Raw genomic sequence first — 22,958 nt, forward strand, 5'->3', positions numbered from 1 at the left:
AAGCAGGGAATATCGGAATTTAAAGAAGGAATAAAATGTTTCCATGCTGATTCGGTAAAGGTAAAAAATGAGACGAACCTATCATGGAGAAAACCCGAGTTCCGATACAGTTCCAAGGACGTACCTCCACGATTAGGGTGCACCAACGCTCGATTTCACATTAGAAACAAGAAAGGAAAGCTAACTTCAGGCGGTGCCTAAGTTTATATACCCTTGCAGTTAAAACCGGATATATATCGCAAACATCGGATCCGATCCTTATAATTACATCATAATAAAACCAATAAATTACAATAAAAAATCTAAAAAAAAAGTCCCAAGCTCCTAACTTCAAAAATACGAATGTTGATATTTCTACCAAATACCATTTCCGATCGTTCAGTTATATGGCAGCTATAGCATATAGTCGGCCGATTCTAATGAAATTTGGTAGGTTGGATTAACTGACTAAAAATAGAATATGTATCTATTCTATCTTCAAAAACTCGAAAGTTGGGTCATTTTCGATCGTTCAGTTATAAGGCAGCTATAGGATATAGTCGGCCGATCCTTATGAAATTTGACATGTCGTATTATTTTGCCAAAAGTAGCACTCATGTAAAATTCATGTAAAAAACTCTTTTACTCTAAAAACATCAAAGTTATACCATTTCCGATCAATCAGTTATGTGGCAGGTATAGGATATAGTCGGCCGTTCCGACTTATATACTGCGTGCAAAGGAAAAAAGGGTGTGTTCAAAGTTTTAAAACGATAGCTTTAAAACTGAGAGACTAGTTCGCGTAGAAACGGACAGACAGACAGATGGACAGACAGACGGACAGACGGACATGCTCATATCCACTCAGAAGGTGATCCTGATCAAGAATATATATACTTTATAGGGTCGGAGATGTTTTCTTCACTGCGTTGCAGACTTCAAATATATACTGTATAACAAACATACATACATATATGGGGCCCCTGAAAGCCTATCGATAGAGTAACAACGTTTAAATTTGGCGCGCTGGCGTGTGAGCGAAAGTGTTGTATAACCCTAAAAACAGTGCAGCCGGTACGGGAACTCAGTGTGACCAAAAAGAAAATATCGAAAAATATATCTGCAACTAAAATCGATATACGATTGTATTGTGGCGAAAAACATATTACGATAGACATCCCTATTTATAATTTGCGGCGTGCGGAAGAAAATCGGAAAAGCAGCGAAGCGCACAGTGAACGCCAACGCCAAACGCCAAACTCTTACCAGTACGATCCTTGCGCGTGTTTTTTGTTTAGTGTATTGAGTGAAACGGCAAACAAACAAACATAAAACCCCCGAGAAGCAGCGCCCAAAGCGGACACGCAAAAAAATCAAGTACGCATCGTAAAGAGGAGCAGAACACAAGTAGAAGCAGAAGTTGCAGTAAAGGCAACAAAAAAAGTGATTACGCATATTTCGTATGTTGTTTGTTGTTGTTCTTAAATTTTTTTACAGTTCACAGAGAATTCCCAACACTTTCTTTTTCTACACCATTGTACGTGTGTGTGCGTGTTTTTTTTAATGTGCTTGCCTGAAATTGATTAATTGCTGAAAAGGGAATATAAAGGAATAGTTCGTAGGCCTTTCGCATTGGCAGTTGTTGCTTTTCCTCTAGCCTTTGTTTTATAAACAAAAATTGTAAAAGCCGCCAAAAGGCGCCGAAGAAAGTGCGCCAGTGTTTGTGTTTCTGTTTCTGTGGCTGTGGCTGCGTCTGTGTGCGCTTGTGTGAGCTCAAAGCAAAAACGCGAGAAAAAACCAAGCCCAAAATGTATAACGGAATGTGCATGGCATGGCAAAAGTGAAATTTCTCTGCACATTTTTATTCGCATTTTTATTGTTTGCCTTGTTAAATATTTAAATCTAAGCGAAATAAAAGCCATTTCGGCATAGTAGTGTGGTCTATCTCTCTGTGTTTGTGTGTGTGTGTTTGCTTCCTCTTGCCTCCGTTGTTTGCTGATTGTTCATTCAGCAAAAGGAAAGAGGTGAAAGGGAGAGGAGCAAGGAGAGCAGGAGACTGGCAGAGAGCATGAACGGAGCCTTTTATCAACGACTATCAGCGGAAATATTTTTGTTGCCGCACCCCGCTTGACCTTATTCTCTCCCGCGGCCGCGGCTCTCTCTGCCTCTCCCTAGACTGGCCCTTTTTGCTCTCTCTCTCGCCTGCTCTCAGCTAGTGGGGTGTGCAAGGTGCACCCGCATTTGCGCGTTGAGTCATACGCACTCCTACTCCTTGCCCCTGCCCCTATACAAACTCTCTTTTCCTTTTATCGCCGCGTCCCTTTTCGATCGTTTACTCTATTGACTCTCCCAAAAATAACTGCAGGTTGGGTTGTAAATACAAATACTGCAAAAAATAGGGTTGAATAATTTTGGAAAATAATTTGTATTCTCATAGTACCAGTAATAATAACATATGTTTGTTTAAACAAAGCTTAAGAATAATAAATTATGAAATTCTTAGAAATCTAGGTATTTATTTACTCACGATCAAGATCGTCTGCTTTCTCAGAAAATATTATCTGAATTCCCTTACAGATTCTTGAAAAAGTTTCCGCTTTTAATAATATTTTTTTTTAGTTTCCACAACAATTCTTTATTTTTTTTGGCTTACTTAAAAACCCGTTTCCCCTCCTCCCTCTTTTTTTTATAATGTTGTGTGACGTACGTGCCAATTTTTGGACACGGCTGCTAATAATCGGCAACCCACTTTGGCTTCAGCGTTAGATCATGATCCGAGCTGATCATCGTAATCCGCATGAAACTTAATCCGCACATTCATGATCATAGTTACCCACTGAAATAAATAAAGTTGGAACGTGACACAAAAATAATCTTCATAAGAGTACAGGTTTTTACAGTTTTGTTTTAAAATTTAATTTTTTTTCTGCACTTTTTAATTCCTCAAGTTCAAGTTCAATTGCTTTTGATTGCAGTTTTCAATTTTTTCTGGTTATCAACTAAAAAATGAATCCCCAATCCACTCTGTTCTCTATGTGTGTCATCACCCCCTTTCCCCGGCATCCCAGTTTACCACCACCCGCCGCCCCCCACCCCTCGCCACTTGCTAATTATTATTTGTTTCTCCGGTTACCAAGGGGCGTCGCAAGCTTTCAGCGAACGAGGCAGGAAAGAGAATTATGCGAATAATGCGTTCTGAATTTCTGAGTTCCCCCCGCTCGAAACTTTACAGTTGAATCCCGGACAGGGTGGACGTGTGGTGGAGCCAGGCGGGGGGTATTGAGTTCATTGATTTTTAATTTTCGCATTTTGCCATTTTTTTTACCCGACAATTGTTGCCAGGCTAAGTAAATGGTAAATAACGGGACAGTTTTTTGTTTTATTTATTCAGACATTGGAGCGTTTTATAGATTTTTTTGCCTTTAAATATTAAATAAATAAATTAAACGCAATAAATATAAAAACAAGTACATAAGCTTAAACTAGCAATTGAAATCTTCATAAAGAACAAAAATAAATACATAACTTACTTTTGTTTTAAAAAAAAGGTTTATCTTAAAAAGAAAGACTGAAAAACAATATTTATAAAATATTTAAAATAATATGAATTTCAAATAAGATAAATATTTAAATATTATCCGTAAAAATTTAAATATATTTAAATATAAAAAAAAGACTAAAAAAAAAATAACAACTACTAAAATATAGCTTTCTATATTAAATGTCAATTTTTAAAACTGAAAAATAATAAATTTTCATGAATAATCTAATAAATATTCAACTATTATGCAGGATACAGGGTACTTTAGTGTCGAATCACCTTTGCACTCCAAGTCTCTCATCTTGACTTTTAACCTTTTTCTAATACTGCTTCTTATGTCTCGTCCGCTTCCAACTCGCCTGCAGGTGAGAATAGATTAACCAGAAAGTTGGAAAAAAAACGCGAGAAAAAAAGTCAAATAACAACGGAACACTGACTCACAGATCTTGGCAGATCTTCGCAGTGACATAGTTTCTGGCGCGTTCGCGTCTTTTGATGAGGCCCAGAAGAATACTGTTGCTTTGTGTGCTAACTTGGCCCAAACGCCGCGGCAGAAGAACAGCTATCTCGACCTGGCAGCTTGGCCCTTTTAAAAGCCATCAGCTAGTGATTTGCTCTAATTTCGCCTTAAATGACTTGAAATCAGGGAAACGGGCTAGATGGAGGTTGTTTTTTTTTCTTTTTTTCCCCCCAATATCATCCAGACTCTGTCTAATGGCTGCGGGTTGATGGACACTTGATTTACTTTTGTTGTTCTCGGAGTGGTTCGACTCCGTGGTTCGAATGGAGCCACCGGATGGAGCCCATTTAATGTGACTTGCTAAATGGCATTTTATTTCGATGAACACAAGTTCAGTTTCAGTTTAATTGCCAGGCGATAATGCATGGTCTTTGGTGGTTAAGCAGCTTAGAGTTTTATGGGAGAATTGGTTAGTTTTTTGGAAGTCTAACAAGGGTTTCCCCTTTGATCCATAGTTAAGTTATAACGTAATTTATTTTGGCTTTGAATTTTCGTCACTGCAATTCCCAAGTTTAAATATCTTCAATTATTACTACAATTTTTTTTATTCTTTTAGAAAAAAAAGTATATTTTGAGAAACAACTAATGCTATGGTATTTATCCATCCGGATTTTAAGAAACAGTATAATTTTTTTGACGAAGAGGGTTATTTTTCGTCTTTTTTGAAACTCATAATAGATCTTTGGTGTTGCATGTCAATTCGTCACTGAATTTTTGCTTTTTTTTTTAAGATTTTTTCAATCTTTTAGAAGATTAAAAATAAAAGTTATTGTTTACTTTGGTATGGTGATACTTTGAGGAATTATTAATGTTATTTTCCATCCTCAAACTAGTAAGAAACAGTATCAGTTTTGCTCCCGAAATAAGATACACATTTTTCGTCACTGAAATTTCGACACCCATAAAGTTATTTTGGGTGTTGAATGTGAACTCGATATTGGCAAGCGGTTATTCTATTTTTTAATATTTTTTAAATAAATCTTAGTTTTTATCCTGATCCTAGTTAGAAAAGGTTTCAGTTTAATTGGTGAAATGACATAATTTTCGTCACTGAAATCCATTAAAGATATTTTGGGTGTTGCAGGTGAATTAGCCACCGATAGTTGGTCTAGTTTAGGAGGTTATTCCATTTTGTATTCTTTTGTTCATAATTTAGGTATTCCTATATTTAGATATCTTGGAGTTTTTATTAGAATTTTTTTAATCTTTACAAAGATTAAAAAGATAAGTTATTGTATACTTTTGAGGTTTCTTTGACTTGCAAGAAACAGTATAGGTTCTAATGCCGAAGTGAGATGTTTTTCGTCACTGAAATGCATAATAGATAGTGAATTAAAAATGTTTTGCATGCGAATTCGTTTCTAATTTAATGTCTTTAAAAAACCATCCCACTTTTTAATGTTTTATTAATAATTTCCTTACAATTTCCTTCCAAAAACATCAAAACCTATAATTTTAAGAGTCTAAAATATTAAAATTCTTATAGTAAAGCTTCAATTATCTTTGAATTCTAGACTAAAGTCTCTCCTTTTTTTTTTTTAGCATCTTTGAAGAATGAATAGAGTTTGTTACATCATCGCGCTAACATCTCTAGCATCTCTGAAGTCTTCTAGCATTTCTCACCTTTGGACAGGTTTTTTTTGCTGTTTTTGTTTAGTTGCTCAAGTGAATATCCGTCACTTCTCCCGTGACGGCTTTTTATTCTTTTATCGCACTTTGAAGATCTTTTATCGCAGCCTGCCTATGGCTAAGTTTTAATTATGCCCCCCACCCCCTCGCTTCAGAAAACACTTCCCACGCATTGTTCGTATTTGTAAATTTTTGATTTCTTGTGTTTTTGGTGTGAACTGTGTGCTGCCTCTATTTTGTGTTTTAATCCAAAGACATGGTGGACTTGTTTCGACCAAATCGAATACACTTTGTACAAGGCTTTGAAACAACGCTTGTCGTCCCGTCCGACAAGTTTTCCTAAACCTCTTTCCATTCCTCGCAAATGGAATGAAAGTTGCAAGAAAAAATGCTCAACAACACTTTCCCAGGCTACAAAAAAAAGAGAAAAAAATTACCGGGAAGCACGGTAGTTGGGGGTCAAGAAATGATGCCATCTCTGTAGAATTGCAAATGTGAATAGTTCAAAGTGACAGGGACGCAGAGGCAGCAATTAACCATAAAATTAATTAAGCATAGACTGAGAGAAATAATTAAAAAGAATATATATCTCATGTTCTATATCGGTATTAGTATCGGTATAATACAGAAGTATTTAAATTCTTTCTCAAGTATTTTAAAGCATTTATTACGTGTTGATAAAAAAAACTATCTTTTTTTATAAAATTTATTGATGATACAAAATATTTAAAACTAAAAACTATTTTTTCAATAGGTCGCATCCCCAAACTGCGAATCCTAGAATGTAACTGCACAGTCACACATATTGACCAATCTGAGTATTTTTAATTTTATAATGTGTGTATGATATATTCATAATATAATATATAGTATTAAAAAAAAAGTATTCTTTTCTTAATTTTCAAAACAAAAGTTAAAGAAAATTCATATTTGAGTATTTTTATATTATTCATATTTGCATCCCTAATATTGTATATTAACACATATTTTTAGTATATGTGTGTATGTTTAGCATATTTTAGTATATTTCTTTAAAAATCACTACAACTTCTCTCAGTGCCCTTTCCTTCTCAGTTTTGTCGCGACTGTGAAATTCAAACTTGACATTGGAAGCGTCGCACGCGACTAAGCAGCGGCGTCTCAGTGCATGCGTTCGCTAAACAAAAATCCCAATGTTTGTAGATAAATGTTTTTTTTTTTTGTATGTATATACAAATGTATGACTCAGCCTAAAAAAAATGTCATGTCTATGAATGTATTTATCGAACAATTGCTGAATAATTACAAAGCTTTTGTTTGTTTATTTTTAGAAGTCTTGAAATACTTGGAGTTACTGGAATTGCATTAGAATTTGTAATTAAATAGGGGTGTTAGGGATTTATTTAAATGAGATATTTTCATAACTTATGTTTTTCAGTTATTTTTTATAGAAACTGTATAGCCAAAAGTATAGAAGATACTTGATAAAAAGGAAATATAGGACAAAAATTTATTTGAAAGATCAATACTTTAATAATCAAAAATACAAAAATATTACAGTATATAAAAATTAAAATACAAAAATAAGACAAAATAACTTTTTTTATGTATTTGGTTTTAATCCCCCCTTGAAAGCCCACTGTTATGTAGCCCAGTGTAATTTGCGTGTCTTAATCGCTGAAAAGTGCACTGAACTGATCTAACGGTGAAATCTCTCCAAAGAACTGAGAAAAGTTCACTTGACGAATCTCATTGCATCTTTTTCCTTGGCCATTTCCCATCTCTCTTGCACACACACACATATGCGGAAGAGATGCATTTAACGATGAAAAAAAATAAAACAGATTAAATGCAAAATTCCCATAGAGAATCAAAAGAAGTTGATGACAAGTGGCAGATGGAAAAAAAAAGGAAACGAATTATACTTTGTGGGCGGTGGAGGAAGGAAGGAGGAGGAAAACTTGGAGACAAGTGGAGACGAAAATTCAAGAATCTGCATGCTTGGTAGGCGGCCTCTCGTTCTGGCACACTGGCGCCGTTTATTGAACTTAATCTTGTGCGGAAGTTTTACAAAATCACGCCTCTACACTTTGGAGAATGCAACAATAACAATAACAACAACAACAATAGCAATAGCAACAAAAATAAATAAATAAAAAATAGCGGCGACAATAAGAAGAAGCAAAAAGGCGACATAAAGATGCACTGAGAATTGCGCAGAAAGGGAAAGATAGATCAAAAGAGGGGCATGCCAGTGGGAGGGAAATCTTGGCAAGACACAAAGCAGGGGGGCGTGGTATTCGAAAGGGATTGTTGCAAGCATTCCAATTGCTCAATTATCCGCAGAATTCGGTTTATCGCCTTGGTTTATATTTCGCTTGGCTCTTTCGGGCCAAAAGGAATTTTCTTTGCCATAAAATTATTCCAGTATTCCAGTAATTACCATAAACTATGGGAGGGGGATTGTCTTATAAACATTACCCAAAACTGGGGGCTGCGGTCTATAAATACGTTTCTAGTTAATAGTTGTTGTTTTCTGCCATCTCTTTCGCACGGAGAGTGTACTGAGAAAAATAATGAAAATGTGTTATTAAAAAATAAAATTGGCAATATTAAATATTATTTAATATATTTATTTATTTAATATAGAAATAAAAGAAATTTAATTTTAGTTGTAATATTTATTTCAAGTAATATCAGTTTGAAGTGATTTTTTTATTTTATTTATTTAAAATTTATTTTACTCAATTTATTACTCATAACATTACTCACATTAATACACACTGAAATGGCAATGAATCACGCAACAATTTCTTCGAGTGTGCACTAACTGTTACTTTGTTAACCACGAAACCGCCGCCTCAAGGTTAGAGCCAACAAACCACAACAACATGGGGCACTCAACCGACCGACCGACCGGCCAACAACACCAACAAGGCCCACTGTAAACTGAAAGAAACTAAAAATAAATTCATTAATTTAACAGTTAGGCTTGAAATCGAGCTCACAACAAAAACAGAAGCGATGAGAAAAGCTGAGGCAAAAGGAGAAGCAGAAGCAACAGAAAAGCAACGCAAACATGGCACTCTGTCATGAAATGTTTCATTTTTTTTGGTTTTTTTTTTTTCGAAATGCACACGCAACACGCATCCAAATGATGGAAAATTGTTATTGTTGTGGGTGGTGGGTGAGAAGGGTGGTGGAAGGTAGGGGTTTGGGAGGGGTGGAAAATGGCAAAGTAGAGCAGAGATAAAATACAAAAATATTTAGGCCCGAAACCACTCACCCATTGAGAAATGCTTTGGGAAAAAGTTACTGGAGTTACTGGAAGTGGAAGACAGTTTTAAGTTTCTTTTATTTATTTTGTGAATAGGTATTAAAAAAATGTTACTTATTTTAAATAAAAATTAAGGTATAGGTATAATTACTACTCCCTTTTAAGATATCTTAAAGAAAGAATATCCAAAAATACAAAATAATTGAAAAAAACATCTGTCGTAGGGGTCTATTCTTTATAATTTTCGGGCATTGCTTTACATTGTACCGCTTGAATTTTTGGATATACATACGAAAGGAAAAAGCTTAGTTTCAATTTTGATATTATTTTAAAAAAATATTATATTAGAAAGGGTAAAATAATTTTACAATTTAATTAATAATCCCCTAGCGTTGGACTTAACTCTTCCAATTAATGGGGCGCTGCCGAATATTGTACCTCTGGGATTGTTGGATGTATTAAGGCTTAAATTGTTAAAATAAGTGCAGTTTTTATTTTATTCTATTTTATAAAAACTAAACAAAAAGTTGACCCTTTCGTTAAGATCGACAATGAACTCGACCATGTATTACATGGACACCTACAACTCCAAAAGCATAAAATAAAGAAAAACTTATTTTAAGAAACACCCCCTCAAAAGGCGAAAAAAACTTGAACTCGCACCCCAGCACCTCGCACCTCAAACTTCCAAAAAGAAAAGGAAGAGAGAAATGTCTCACTCACCTGATATACCTTCCCGGGGGTTATTAGAGCAACCTGCCCGCTAATGGCATAATACCGGGCCGAAGAAGCGGAGCAAATTAAGGCAATGCCAAAGGGCGCAACAGCGAAAAAAATAATAAAGAAACAAAGGGCGGAAGAAAGCCAAAAGGGGGAAAATAAATGGGGGGAAGCATAGACCGAGGACGGGATAGGCCTATGGGAACTGGCAATAGCGGTAAACCTGTAGACTTTCGTGCACTTTAAGCATTAAGAGCCGACTCTAGCGGAGTTGCACATGCCACACACATCACGCTCGGGTAGCCACCCACAAGAAACTATATACTCCACCGAGATATAAAACATAAAGGGCCATGGTGTGGTGGGGGAGAGAGCATGACAAAGGGCCAGAAAAAGAGAGATGCGGCTAAATGACGTCATACCAGGGCCGGGGCACTACCAGAAAGGGGGTAAAAATAATACAAATACTACGAGGAATGGAATCAAACCGAAACCTAAACTGAAATCGAAATCGAAATGAAAATCGATGATGAGTAATAAACAAACCGGACGCCCCACCGAGCCGGCTGACTCGAGAATATAAATATCTGTAGTCTATAGCGTTGGGTTTGCGAAAAACTTCATAAATTGGCCCCGATGGCCGATCGCCGATGGTCCGGTCTGTTCAAAATCATTTGCTACCAAATAAATAGCCCACAAATCGGGCTTCTGCGATATTCCCACAAAGTGTAGTGCCGGGCCGACAGGTGAAAGGAAATTAGTTTGAAAATAAAATCGTACAAGCTCTTCGATTTACTCGAAAAGATGAAAGCGGGCGGCATCGGGCCAATATTTTTATCTGAAACATGGCTGAGCGGTGAATGAATCAAGTAAAATATTGCTGGCGATGCTTAAAACTAATATTTTAGGGTTAGCAGTTCTGACAGTAAATAATAGACTGTCGAGGGAGGCGACAGGGAAGATGCCTCTTTGTTTCCGTTATGAAGATTTATGGTTTTCAGAATTAATATTTAGTGGTTTTCGGTTACTAAGGTATACATTTTGATATTATTTGTAAAAAAAATAGCTTACAAGAAGTCATGTTTCAGTTTGCATCCTATAGATGAGGTCTAATTCCCTAACGCCTCGTTAGGATCCCTAAAAATGCCATCTTTTTGAAGATATATTCTAAAGAAAGAGTTTTTAATAAAAACTTTCAAGGCAGAACTATGCTAAGAATCATAATACAGCTGAGAAGAAAGATTCACACAAATCTATAGATTTTTAAAGATTACCGGATGTTGTATAATAGACTAACATTGCTCATTTATAAGAAAATTATTAAGAGAACCATTCCTTCGATCCTTTTTATAAATAGCTTAAATATAGACATGCCGAAGTTTCGTTTTTATTCAGTTCCAATTTGTATTAGATTAGATTATATTAGATACCCTATGCCAGGGTTTCTAAAACCCCAAAGAATCCCGCCTTTCTGTAAAATTTATTCAAAGAAAGAGGTTTAAATAGAAACATCGAATGAAAATCTATTATAATAATCATAATACACTACAGAAAAAAGATTCAGACAAATCTATAGATTCTTTAAGAGTACCGGATATAATAGACTAACCCTGCATAGTTTTAAGAACTCTACTACCAGAACCATTCCGTCAACCCTTTTTATGCAGAACCCAAATATAGACCGGGCGAAATTCCATTTTTATTCACTCGCGGGAACAGAACTTTTGGCTAATTTATGCCGCCTGTAGACCAGAGGCCACATAGACCCTCCTAGCAGGGAAGGTGGGCCCCGTAGGATAAACAACCAGATAGTGACGTCATGGCGCGTGAAGCGACTCGACCGACTGCTTGCCCCATTTGGGTTTGTCCAACGGTAACAAACGAAACAACAAATTTCCGCCAACAAATTGAGTTGAAAATTTTGGAAAAACAATCCGAATATATTCGGTCTTCCTTTGTTTAGCTTTTAACGATGTTCCGATGCTATATATTCCGATGGTATATATGGGGATACACACACGAGATCAGCACAAACAAGTATATCGTTGTACGGTCTGTAGTTTTATCTCACAGCTTTTATAGTCTTAATTAAGGAAAATCCGTTTTTTATGCTTTTGCCAACTAAAAATTAATTTCATTTGTGGTTATTCTGGCTTTTCTTTGTATTATTAGCACAATTAAATGGTTTTTACGATTCGGGTTAAAGCAACAACCGCTTCAGGCCTTGGCCCGCAAGTCGATTGGGGAATATTTTGGCAGAAATACAATCTAATCACCAGAATCCCCCAGTGCCTTTTGAAAATCAATTATAATTCCCCTACATGAGCCAATAGGGCTACTGGCAGAATCAAAGGATTTTCCGAAAAGTAAACGCAAGCTTCTGCCAAAAATTCGTTTTCTTTGGTCTGCCGTGGGATTTCCAGGGGTTCGCAATTAGTGGTTTTTTCAAAAAACCGGTCATCCAGTCGCCTATTGGCAGTCATATCTCGTTAAACGGGACTGTTAACTTTTTCGCAAAAACAAGCTCTCGAATCGAACGACAATTTTTCAAACGGGAGTTTCGAACATTTTCCAGACTGCCAACTTGAGTGTTTTTTGTGGAATGTTGCACATTCCTTCCGCTTTTTAGAGCCACATAATCATGGCCATAACTTTAAATATAGCTGCAGAGCTGCAGAAACATGCCTAGAACCTCATAAACGTATTTTTCGAAAAATTATTATCGTGGTGTTTTGATGGGCTTCCCGTCTGGTGGTGCTGGGATTGCAACTTTTTATGAAGAATATGTATATTTTTTGGAAGGCAGTTTTCTGTTTAAAAATGTATAGGAAATAAATATCGATTTTTTTGGGGTTATTGTTAGTTGCGTCTTAAAACAATTGCTTTAGGAGTAAAGTTTGTAAGTTTATTAAAAAAATTTACAAGTCTTTATTTTAAGCCACTTTATAGTCACTTGAATAATATAATTATATTAATAAGTTATTATAATATTAATAATAATAGTTACTTTAATGGCTATTAAAAGTAAACATCCATTTTAGAATACATACTTATGCTTTGTAATATTCATTGCAACTTTAAAGAAATATCAATTTAATATTTTAGACAAAACAGATCACTTAGATGATTTAAAATGTAGTATATAATACCCGGTACTTGTACTGTCTTTTTTCGCCCTTTTTTGTATATTTGATAAAACAATATCTTCAGAAATAAAGTTAAAACTAAGTACACAAAATATAATAATTTAAAAGTATATGGTATCCGGTACTTCTACCTTCAGTTACCCTATTTTTTAATAAAAATATCTTTAGATAAAAACTTTTAATTGAAAAGTTAAATCTACAAAAAAATAAGTTAATAGTTAAATCTACAATAAAAATACAATTTAGAAGTTTATTTAAAAATAAAGAATAAAATTCCCGGTACTTATAGCACCTTAACTACCTTCTACGGTCATTCTAATAGTCTCTAAGAACTAACTTTCATCTAAAAAAAGAATCTTAACTCTAGTTTATTTCTCAACAAAATTATCTCAAGATTAAAACCTGAAACCATAAATAGTCTAAAATAACTCCATAAGACACACCTTGGAAGCGCACTTAAGCTTTCAAATGCCTGCAATTAGCGAAGCACTAGCTTTTCAATTATTTTCCCGCTGTCAGGCTGACACCACGTTGCGTATGAGTAATATTTAGCTTAACGAACGACCCGACTGCCGATATTCCCAGGTGTTGTTGTTAGCAATTGGCCAACAAGCCTCCTTGACAATTCAATTGACTCAGTCTGGGTGTGGGAAGTTTTTTGTTTTTTATTTTTTGGTCTGGCTCTGGGTAGATTTTGTATTTTGGCTCTCGCGAGTCCAATTGATTGACGGGCAGCTCCGGGCCGATTACTCATACGCAGTGTGGCCCCACTAACTGCCGGCCGGTTGTTAGTTTCGTTCGACTGCCGCCCGTTCGAATTGCTGCCTTTTTGGAACCAGTCGTCGCTGCTCTGGCAGCTGCCGCTGGCTTTTCCATTTCATTTTCCTTCCACTCGCCCAGACTGCGTTAAATTGAAATGAAAATTCAAAATACAAAAAAAAAAATAAAAGGAAACCAAACACTGCTACCGGAAAGTTCAAAGAGGAAAAGTGTACAGTTTGTTGCATACCCTTTTCTTGAAATGTTTTCAAAACAATGCGGTTCTTTATGTCTTTATGTTTTTCTTAAAATATTTGAGTATTTTCTTGAAAGGTTTGGTTTCATTGTCTTGCAAAGGTCTGGGATGGTAAAGGTTAAGAGCAATAAGGGTTCCGATGAGAGCTCTTGGCTTAAAGGGTTGATTTTTCACAAAAAGACAGTGTTTCTTTCTTGAAAGTTTATCTTAAAATCAAAGCTTTAAAGGTTTAAGCTTGTTCTTATAGTATATGATAGGATATAGCTTCTTACAGAATTACTTTGAAAATAATAATATATTTTAAAGATGGTGAATATGAGGCCTATAAAGGGTCAAGGGTTAGAAGCTAATAGAGAATTATAGCACGTAACAAACTTCCCATCAAAGGAACTGAATGGTTTCTTTTGAATTGATGTTTTTATTTTAAAATAAATTATTCACCATGTTAACTACTAATTTATAGCTTTTTTAAGACGATAACTAAGTCATAATTTAGTCACCACATTGATTAAAGTATGGTATTATTAAAAAAATAATATCTTGAAGAATATACTGGTACTTGACGCATTAAAAAGTAACACAATAAATCCCTTTATTCTAACCTTTATCTACTATCTGGCATTGCTAATAGTCTCGGAGAATAACCTTTCTTCTAAAAAAATAATCTAAACTTTTAAACACAATTATAGTATTGATATACAGATCATATAAGTGTTGATTGAACACTTTCCGATCCAAGCCCTCCAATCGAGCCGTACCTTGCACGGCACCGTCTCCCTGCCGCAAGCCCTTCTTCAATTACACACTCGAGAATTCCACGACTCTTAACTTGGCTAATATGCTTGGCGACAACCGCAAGTGGATTACATTTTGTGGCTACACTCATGTGTTTGTTTTGCCATTTTGATAAACAAACTGGCCTTGGACTGCAATCGGATTAATAACAAAGTCAAACTAACTAACAAATAATCCCAAAGCTGGTTGTAGGCTTGATATCTTCAGTTCTTGAGAGAAATGGCTCATTGGCCGAGTGCCAGATGGCCACGTGTGTTTGGGCCAACTCTGCTCCTACCGACGTCCGAATGCGTTATTTTCAATGCCTTTATTTATTGCAATCGATGGCCGAGGAGGGGCAGGCGGTCTGCGGGCACAAAAGGCTAATTGCAGGCAACAACAAAGCCCAGCGTCATTCTGGCCTGGTCTGCATTATGCTGCGGCCCATAGGTTTCATGTTGCTATTGTTGCCTCGCAGCCCGATGGCATGTGTGTGTAAATAGTTCATTGAACTTTCCATTTTATGCTTCATTTGCGACTCGAACAAAGCAAAAGAAACGAGACGGAAATGGTCTGGCAGAAAAGCCTCTTTCGCAATACCCTTACCCATGACGAATTATTTATTTAAATATTACATTTTTAATGGATCTTGGCTTCAGAAACAACGTATTAAAATGGTTTAAAATTTGCAATAAATGAACACTATAAACATTACAAAATGTAACTATTTTAGATAAAATTTAAAGATAAAAAGAAACTTAAAACTAAAAAAAATAAAAATTTAAACAAACGAAGTTGTGATTCGTAAGACTAAACAAAAAATAATTAAAAAAAAAAAAAAAAGTTTAATTTTTTTGTATTTATAGACCCCTATTAATTTATTATTTTATTTTATTAAAAGCCTTTAAAACTAATGATAATGAAATTATATAGAATCGATCGGTAACAGAAATAAATCGATCGATACTAAAATTTTAACTATTACAGCTCAATCTATAATCGATATTTAATTCAAAACCATCGATATTTATACTAGAACTAGGATTATTAAAACTTAAGCTAAATTAAATCTATTGATATTAAAACTAAAACTTCTTATTACAAATTGAACTTAACAACAAATATTAAATTATCTATTACAGATATTAAAACTAAAGGTTTTTATTAGTACTGAATCTATCGATATTGAATCTAAAACAATCGATATTTAAAGTAAAACTATTGAAATTAAATCTATAAAATATCGATATTAAGTCTAGGACTATTAAAATTAAACAAATAGCGATTAAAATTAAAACTTTTGATATTTAAACTGAAAAATATCGAATTTAAAACTAAGAATATCGATTAAACTATGTAATCGATATTCTTAGTTTTAAATTTTTAGCTAGGGTAGTTAGGGGTATCCTTTTAGTTACTCTATTAGTTTGGGTATCTTTATAGGTTCAGGGTTCGAAACTCCACATTTTTCCCGTTCCTCGTTTGAATATTTCTGTAAACAGCTATACTCTTTTCCGTTGAGAGTATAAATTGTAAAAACTAAAACCGATCGGAGCCACAACAAAGGCCAGGCCGGGGCACTCATTCACGGCTTTTCCAACAGCCACTGCATTGCCATTTTATTATATAAACAAAAAAAAAAATAGTCAAGACAACTCTTGGTCTGGAAACTCTGTGCCTCGACTATTAAGTTGACAACGGCTGTATTTTTTGTATTTTAGTTTTTTGCCTTGGCGGTTCAATTATGGCCTTACAGTTATCTAGCCATTCACAGCTCGCCACTTACATAAGACACTTCGAAACAACAACGAATATGCTGACACTTACACTAAAAAAAAATAAAACAGGAAACACCTGAAGAAATTTTGCAATTTTATTTATTTATTTGAACCATTTTGTGTTTCAGATAGAGTTAGCCAGCGCAAGTGAGGAAGAGATCGATCCCGCCATCATGAGCAAGAAGCCGACAGCCGGACCGGCGCTCCACAAGGTCATCATGGTGGGCAGCGGCGGCGTGGGCAAGTCCGCCCTTACACTCCAGTTCATGTACGATGAGTTTGTCGAGGACTACGAGCCCACCAAGGCCGATAGCTATAGGAAAAAGGTATGCATTTGGGGCTATATGAAAGGGTCTTGAGAAACTGAGGAAATAAAGCTACATATAATACTTAAGTAGTTAAGAACAGAATCTTTAGGAAATAATCGATAAAACACGATATACGATAGTTTTTAAAGAAATTATCAATGTTATGAAGCCAAAATATAGTTATAGGGTTAACCCTAAGTACTGGGTATCATATAGTACTCCTTTCACTTTAAAAATAAACTAAAGCCAAGGTTAGAAGGTCAATGACCAGTATCGGGTATCGTATAGCCGTTTATTTAGTCCAATTTTCATACGTTTCCACCCACAGGTTGTGCTGGATGGCGAAGAAGTACAAATAGATATATTGGACACGGCCGGCCAGGAGGACTACGCCGCCATCAGAGACAACTATTTTCGCAGCGGCGAGGGTTTCCTCTGCGTCTTCTCCATCACAGACGACGAAAGCTTCCAGGCTACCCAGGAATTCAGGTGAGTGTGTCAAGCGGTGTCGCCTCGTGGGCTATTTCCCCCCGAGTTTTCCAGCCATCCTGCCTGCCCCCCTCCCAAGTCGCATGTCATGGGGTCTCATGTCGCCGGTTTGTTTGTCTCTAGCTGACAAGTGTCGTGGTTTTCTTTCTCACACAACAAGTACATTCATTTTTCTTTTCTTTGCATCTTGTTTTTTTTTTTATTTGTTTTATTTTTTAGCTTTGCTAATTAGTCACAGAAACTTGTGGCGGAGAGGGGGTGCTGGTGGCTGGTGGTGTGTTTTAAGTGTGTGCAATAAATCTTTATTCATGCCCAGAGGGCTTTGAGAATAAGTAAAGAAATACCTTGTATTACTTTTCAAGGAGTATTATATTTTTAATGATGTACTGTAAATTTTTGTTGATTTTAAATGAAATTAAGTCTTGGGGTTCTTGAAAGGACTTTTAACTATCTATTTGAGCTTAAAATATATTGAAATAAATATAAATTTGTATATCACAATAATGAAATAATGTATTTTCTTTAATTGTAATTATTTGTACTAGTTTTTATTTTGTATTCAAAAGAAGATCATGAAAGTTTATCAATAGTTTTTAAATCATTTCTATGATATAGTCTCTCCTCAAGGGAAGTCACACTAAGAAAGTTCTTAATATTCTTTTCCTTTGTCACCTTAGCTCTAGAATTCAGAGTTTAGATACCATAGGATTATCAAGAATCATTTACTTATAGAGGCATTTACTTAAAGCTAGGCCTAAGACTTTTCTAATAGAAAGCCAGACAACATCGACGCATTTTCGCACAAGCATCGAAAGCCATAAATTTCACTTAGTTTATGCGACCGTATTTTTGTGAAACTATAGCCTTTTAAGCGTTATATTTATACTTCATACTTCCTCATACTTCAAAATAATAGTATTGATCAGCACAGTTTCAAAGGTAAAATTCAAACTTTTTCAATAAATTAACGTGAGAGTTTAATTTAAAGTACCTGCCACCTGAGGTGAGAAGTCTGCTGACTAACCAAAAGTTAACCAAACAACAGCCGCATATAGCTCTTTATAATTCAATTTATAAATATCGTGCCGGCCACTTTCGTCACTCGACTCTCACTTGTTTACAAAATAGAAACGAAATACATAAGCATTCCATGCAGAGGGGGAACATGTGACAGATAAGTGGTTATCACTCCTGCAATTCTGATTCGGAATGACTCAGAGCGAGTACGTGTGAGAGTGCGTGTGTCATGCCAGTTAATGGCCGGCAAATAAACAATAAGCCGGCGCACTCATATGCACAGCAATGTGCCTCGTATTCTGGTGTTATGCAAGCCCATCATCACCTGGATGCGGCAGCGCATAAATACCAGGCCTGGCCAGCCCCCCGAGGGCCTAAACACGCCCTCGCCAGCCTTTGTTGGAATTTATGCGCCTGCAGTTCTATAGCTTTGGCCCGATTTGAATAACTCAATTAGGCTGATGGAAGTGGGCGAGATAATCGCACTGGCCTGATGGGAAAATGGTCAAGTTATTCAAAGAGGGGCGTCTCTGTGGAAGCGACGCGTTAGAAGCTCGGAATTTATTCACAAAATTAGAGCTTGTTAGTTGTGTTTGAAAAAAAGTTAGTTGCCACAAAATAAATGAATATTATAGCTATTTTTAAACATTGTATACCAAACGGATGATAATGGAGTTCTAGGATGATATAAGGCTTTATAACAAATTAAAGCTTATCTTCTTCAAGATACTATAATTAAAGGTGGTCTCGTCCATTATACCTTCCTTAGCTAGTCAAATTTATAAAATTTCCTTCATTTTCTTTTTTTTTTAATTGAAAGCTTAACACTTATACTCTGAGGACCTAGTGGGATATAGAAAATTTTGAAAAGCCCTACCGACTATATCTTCTAGTACATTATGGTATTATGGTACATACCTACGGAAAGACTTAATGTTGCATACTTTAAAACTATAAAGCTTGAAACTAATGAAACTTAACTAGTTCTTGTATCCTAGTCCCAGTTCTAGTATGTGAGGTATAGTAGCTTGTTGCTATGAGAAACCTAAACAGAAAGCCACCATCCAAGTACCGGGTATCATGTTATGCTTATACCTCCTTGAAACTACCATTTGAATTATGTTTGCATTTAAGTCCTCTTTTCAAATCCAGTATTAACCATTTAAACCCTCTTGCAGAGAACAAATCTTGCGGGTGAAGAACGACGAGAGCATACCCTTCCTGCTTGTGGGCAACAAGTGCGATCTGAACGACAAGCGGAAGGTGCCGCTGAGCGAGTGCCAGTCGCGGGCGCAGCAGTGGTCGGTGCCTTACGTGGAGACCTCGGCCAAGACGCGCGAGAACGTAGACAAGGTAAGGGTCGGCACTCGCCTGCCATCGAAGGACATTAATGAATTGAAAAGAACAGAAAATAAATATTTAGGAAGAAAACAGAAACCTCTTTGGAATTGGCAAGCTAAGAAGTGTTTTGAAAACGAACAAAATAAATGCACTTTTATTTCTACATGTGTATGTCGCCTTAGTTGACTTTTATTTCACAAATATTTAATGGATTGATTAAGCTTTGATTGTTAGTTTTTGTGAAACAAAAAAACAAGACCCAGTACAAAAAAAAAACCACAAGTTGCTGAGTATTTTCGAAGCACTCGTTGTATTTCTTATCGATTGTTTAAGTATTTTTGATAACCTTTTTGATATTTTGATAGTTTTTGAATTTTTTTCCTTTGCCCAGAAAATTAATCTGTCAGGGAAAGTACCAGCTGGGCTTCCATTTTTTTTTTTTGCTTAGTTTTTAAAAATTAACCCGGGAGTCTACAATAACTCCATATCTCTTGGGTTTTTCTATCTTTATGGGTACTTGATTCAAGGTTCTGCCAAATGATAACGTCTAGTGGGGGCTTGAGATTACAGTCATTATAAGACTTAACATAAGCAGTGTGTAGGGTATTAAGTATTTTTAGTTGTTAGGCTTTTAGTTTTTAAGAATCTTTCTCGAAAAAACACACACAGATACACACCAACACAGCTACAAATAATGCACTCGAAAAAAACAATGCTTTTTAAATGTGTTTTTAGTTTATTTATTATTTTTTTTTATAATTTTGTAATAAATGCCAATGCCAAGACAATGTAGTTGATAGTATGTGTGTGTTGGTTTTTGACTTTTTATTTCATTCTCTGACTATGACTCTGATGCTGATTCTGATTCTGATTCTGAACATGACTTAATTCCCAATCCACAATTGCAGGTGTTTTTTGATTTGATGCGCGAAATAAGATCACGAAAAACCGAAGATTCAAAAGCCACGAGCGGGCGTGCTAAAGATAGATGCAAGAAGCGGAGACTTAAGTGTACCCTACTTTAGGCATTAGGTGCATACAATATCTATACAATCTCTCTCTATCTATCTTTCTCTATAACTACCCAGCTACCTTACCCTAGACTACTAGTAGAGCACTCCACTTCCCCTAAATCCACCTAACCCGTAGACACAGTAACCGCACAATCCCTGGCTTGAAATCCCCCCTAGCTTTGCTTTGCCACTGTTTCTACTAATCTACTTGGTTTATTCCTTTTTCATATAGTTTCTGATTGAGTTTCTTAATCGTTCAGTTATTTGTTGATTTGCCCACAAGGTACACTCGGAAACACTAACATTTGATAAATATTTGCTCTTTGCCGGATATTTGAACTTGATCTTTTCGACTAAGAGAGGTTAAGGGTTGCTATGAACAAAAGTTTCATAATGGGTCTCTAAAAAGTCTATTTAAATTAAGAATAGCACACTAACACACTCACACTCCTGTACAAAAACACACACAAACACGCTTTTTCAAAAAAAAAAAAAAAAAAAAACCATTTTTTGAAATTATTTTTAAGCATTTCATTGATTTTCTAGAGTTTGCCTGAAGTTTTTACTGAAATTTGTTTGGTTTGGTTATAAAAATAAACAAAAACCTTAGTTTCTGGTGTAAAATATTTGGTTTACTTCTCACCTTTGGTTTCTAGAAGCTCTTCAAAATTTCTGTATTTTAGAAAACAAACTTAACCCCACCCACCACTACAAAAATAACAATTATGCCACATGATAATGTAACCGAAAACTAATGGTGTGCTTTGTATTCCGTTTAGGTATTTTATGATCTAATCAGGGATATTTCATCGCGTAAAAAACAACGTCAGACGGACGTGAAACAGCCGCCGAAGCCCAATTCTCATTGCTGCCAATTGCTGTAGGATGGAACAACAAAATAAAAACTAAAATATAAAATTAAAACATGAAACAAGCAACAACAACCACACGATGAACAACTGCAGCAGCAAACAACAACAACGGCCACACGGATAAATAAAAAAAAAAATCAACTGGAAAGGAATACATAAAACAAGAAAAAAATAAAAAAAAAACAAAGAACAGAACGATATGTTAATAAATAATTAACTTAGACTAAAAACAAGAAACACCACACAGCAGAGAATATCAAAATTATTTGCGACACTCCAACAACAAAAAAAATTCAAGGGAAAAGCATTGTATTTCGAGTAACTTGCATTGTAATATACATAAACTATATTATTTAGGCAACAAGATGATGTCCCACAAAAACCATCAGATCATTGAGATCCGCACGCAAGGCAGGTTTTGTAGAATCTGTCGTTGCGCTTTCGTTACTTCCTCCATTGATTTCCAAATTTTTGTATTTTTCCCACAATCAAATGTTGAAACTAAATTATAAATAAAAGTGAATCCATAAAGCGCAGGCTTATTAATGTAATCGATCTTAGAACGCCTAAAGTATGCAATTCAATAAATGCTATAATACGTCTCTTGTTCACTTTTATATTGCGTGCATATATATTATTATACACTATTATTATTATTATTATTCTTTTTTTTTTGTAATTTAAAATAAATAGCAAAATGCAAACAAACAAAAAAGAACACAACAAGAAACCACACAGAAAAGCTTTTTATAAATACATCTTAATATATAATTAAACGTATACAAAATAGTCTAAAGTAAAAAAAACACACACACAACACTTAAAACGCTAGAAATGGGAAAGTATCTCCAATTATAATTGTAAACGAAATGAATCGAAACAAATTTTTAATGCAATTTTTGTAATTTTTTTTAAACTAAAAGCAAAACGATTAGAAGGAGATGAGATATAAATAATATATTGAAAATGATTGTAATCGGGAAGCCGAACACACTAATGGTTATTTTCTTTCATTCTGAATCACATCCAATATACATGTACACTGGGTCCGTATACTCCTTGGAGATATATGTGGCTACTACTCCCGATTGATTTGCTTCTTTGTTTACTTTTGTAAAACTGCATTCTGTATTGTACTGTTTAAGATATTATTATTATGGTAAATATTATTATTAAATATATAAGTTATATACGCAATTATTTGATGGATGGTTCCAGTTTTGTACCAAGCATTTCCCAATCTCCTATCCTTTCTTCGTCAAATGTGTGAAAATTGTTACTATATCTAAACAGACACGTGTACACTCTTAAAAACAAAAAAAAAATGCTACGACACTCGAACACTCTTCTCTTCCACGTCCACACACACTCGCTCACGTCATGTTTCCAAAATGAAAAACAAAAGTAATAAAGTTCAGCCACAACCCGCATTTTTTATATAAATATATATATATACATAACTATTATTACGAGAGTTCAAAACGGCGATGACGGAGCGTAATGTTTAGCTTGACTCAAAATAAACCGAAAAATATGTGAAATAAAACAAAAACCCAATAA

The 22,958-nt window shown here is 35.2% G+C and overlaps 1 protein-coding gene across 3 annotated transcripts; it reads left to right on the forward strand.

Moving 5' to 3' along the window:
• Nucleotides 1-1,149: 1,149 nt before the first annotated feature.
• On the forward strand, nucleotides 1,150-22,958 carry Rala (Ras-like protein A). Of its 3 annotated transcripts, none has more exons than XM_043212990.2 (6): nucleotides 1,150-1,439; nucleotides 16,487-16,684; nucleotides 16,995-17,155; nucleotides 19,351-19,525; nucleotides 20,422-20,545; nucleotides 21,306-22,958. In XM_043212990.2, exons 2-5 carry the CDS (start codon nucleotides 16,532-16,534, stop codon nucleotides 20,536-20,538), a joined length of 606 nt encoding a protein of 201 aa, XP_043068925.1. In that variant the 5' UTR covers nucleotides 1,150-1,439; nucleotides 16,487-16,531; the 3' UTR covers nucleotides 20,539-20,545; nucleotides 21,306-22,958. The 3 variants fall into 3 exon arrangements, with proteins under 3 accessions (XP_043068925.1, XP_043068924.1, XP_043068926.1); XM_043212989.2 differs by having other exon boundaries at nucleotides 1,151-1,356; XM_043212991.2 differs by lacking the exon at nucleotides 20,422-20,545 and having other exon boundaries at nucleotides 1,151-1,356.

The sequence above is a fragment of the Drosophila bipectinata genome, chromosome XR (assembly GCF_030179905.1).
Source record: "Drosophila bipectinata strain 14024-0381.07 chromosome XR, DbipHiC1v2, whole genome shotgun sequence".
NCBI lineage: Eukaryota > Metazoa > Arthropoda > Insecta > Diptera > Drosophilidae > Drosophila > Drosophila bipectinata.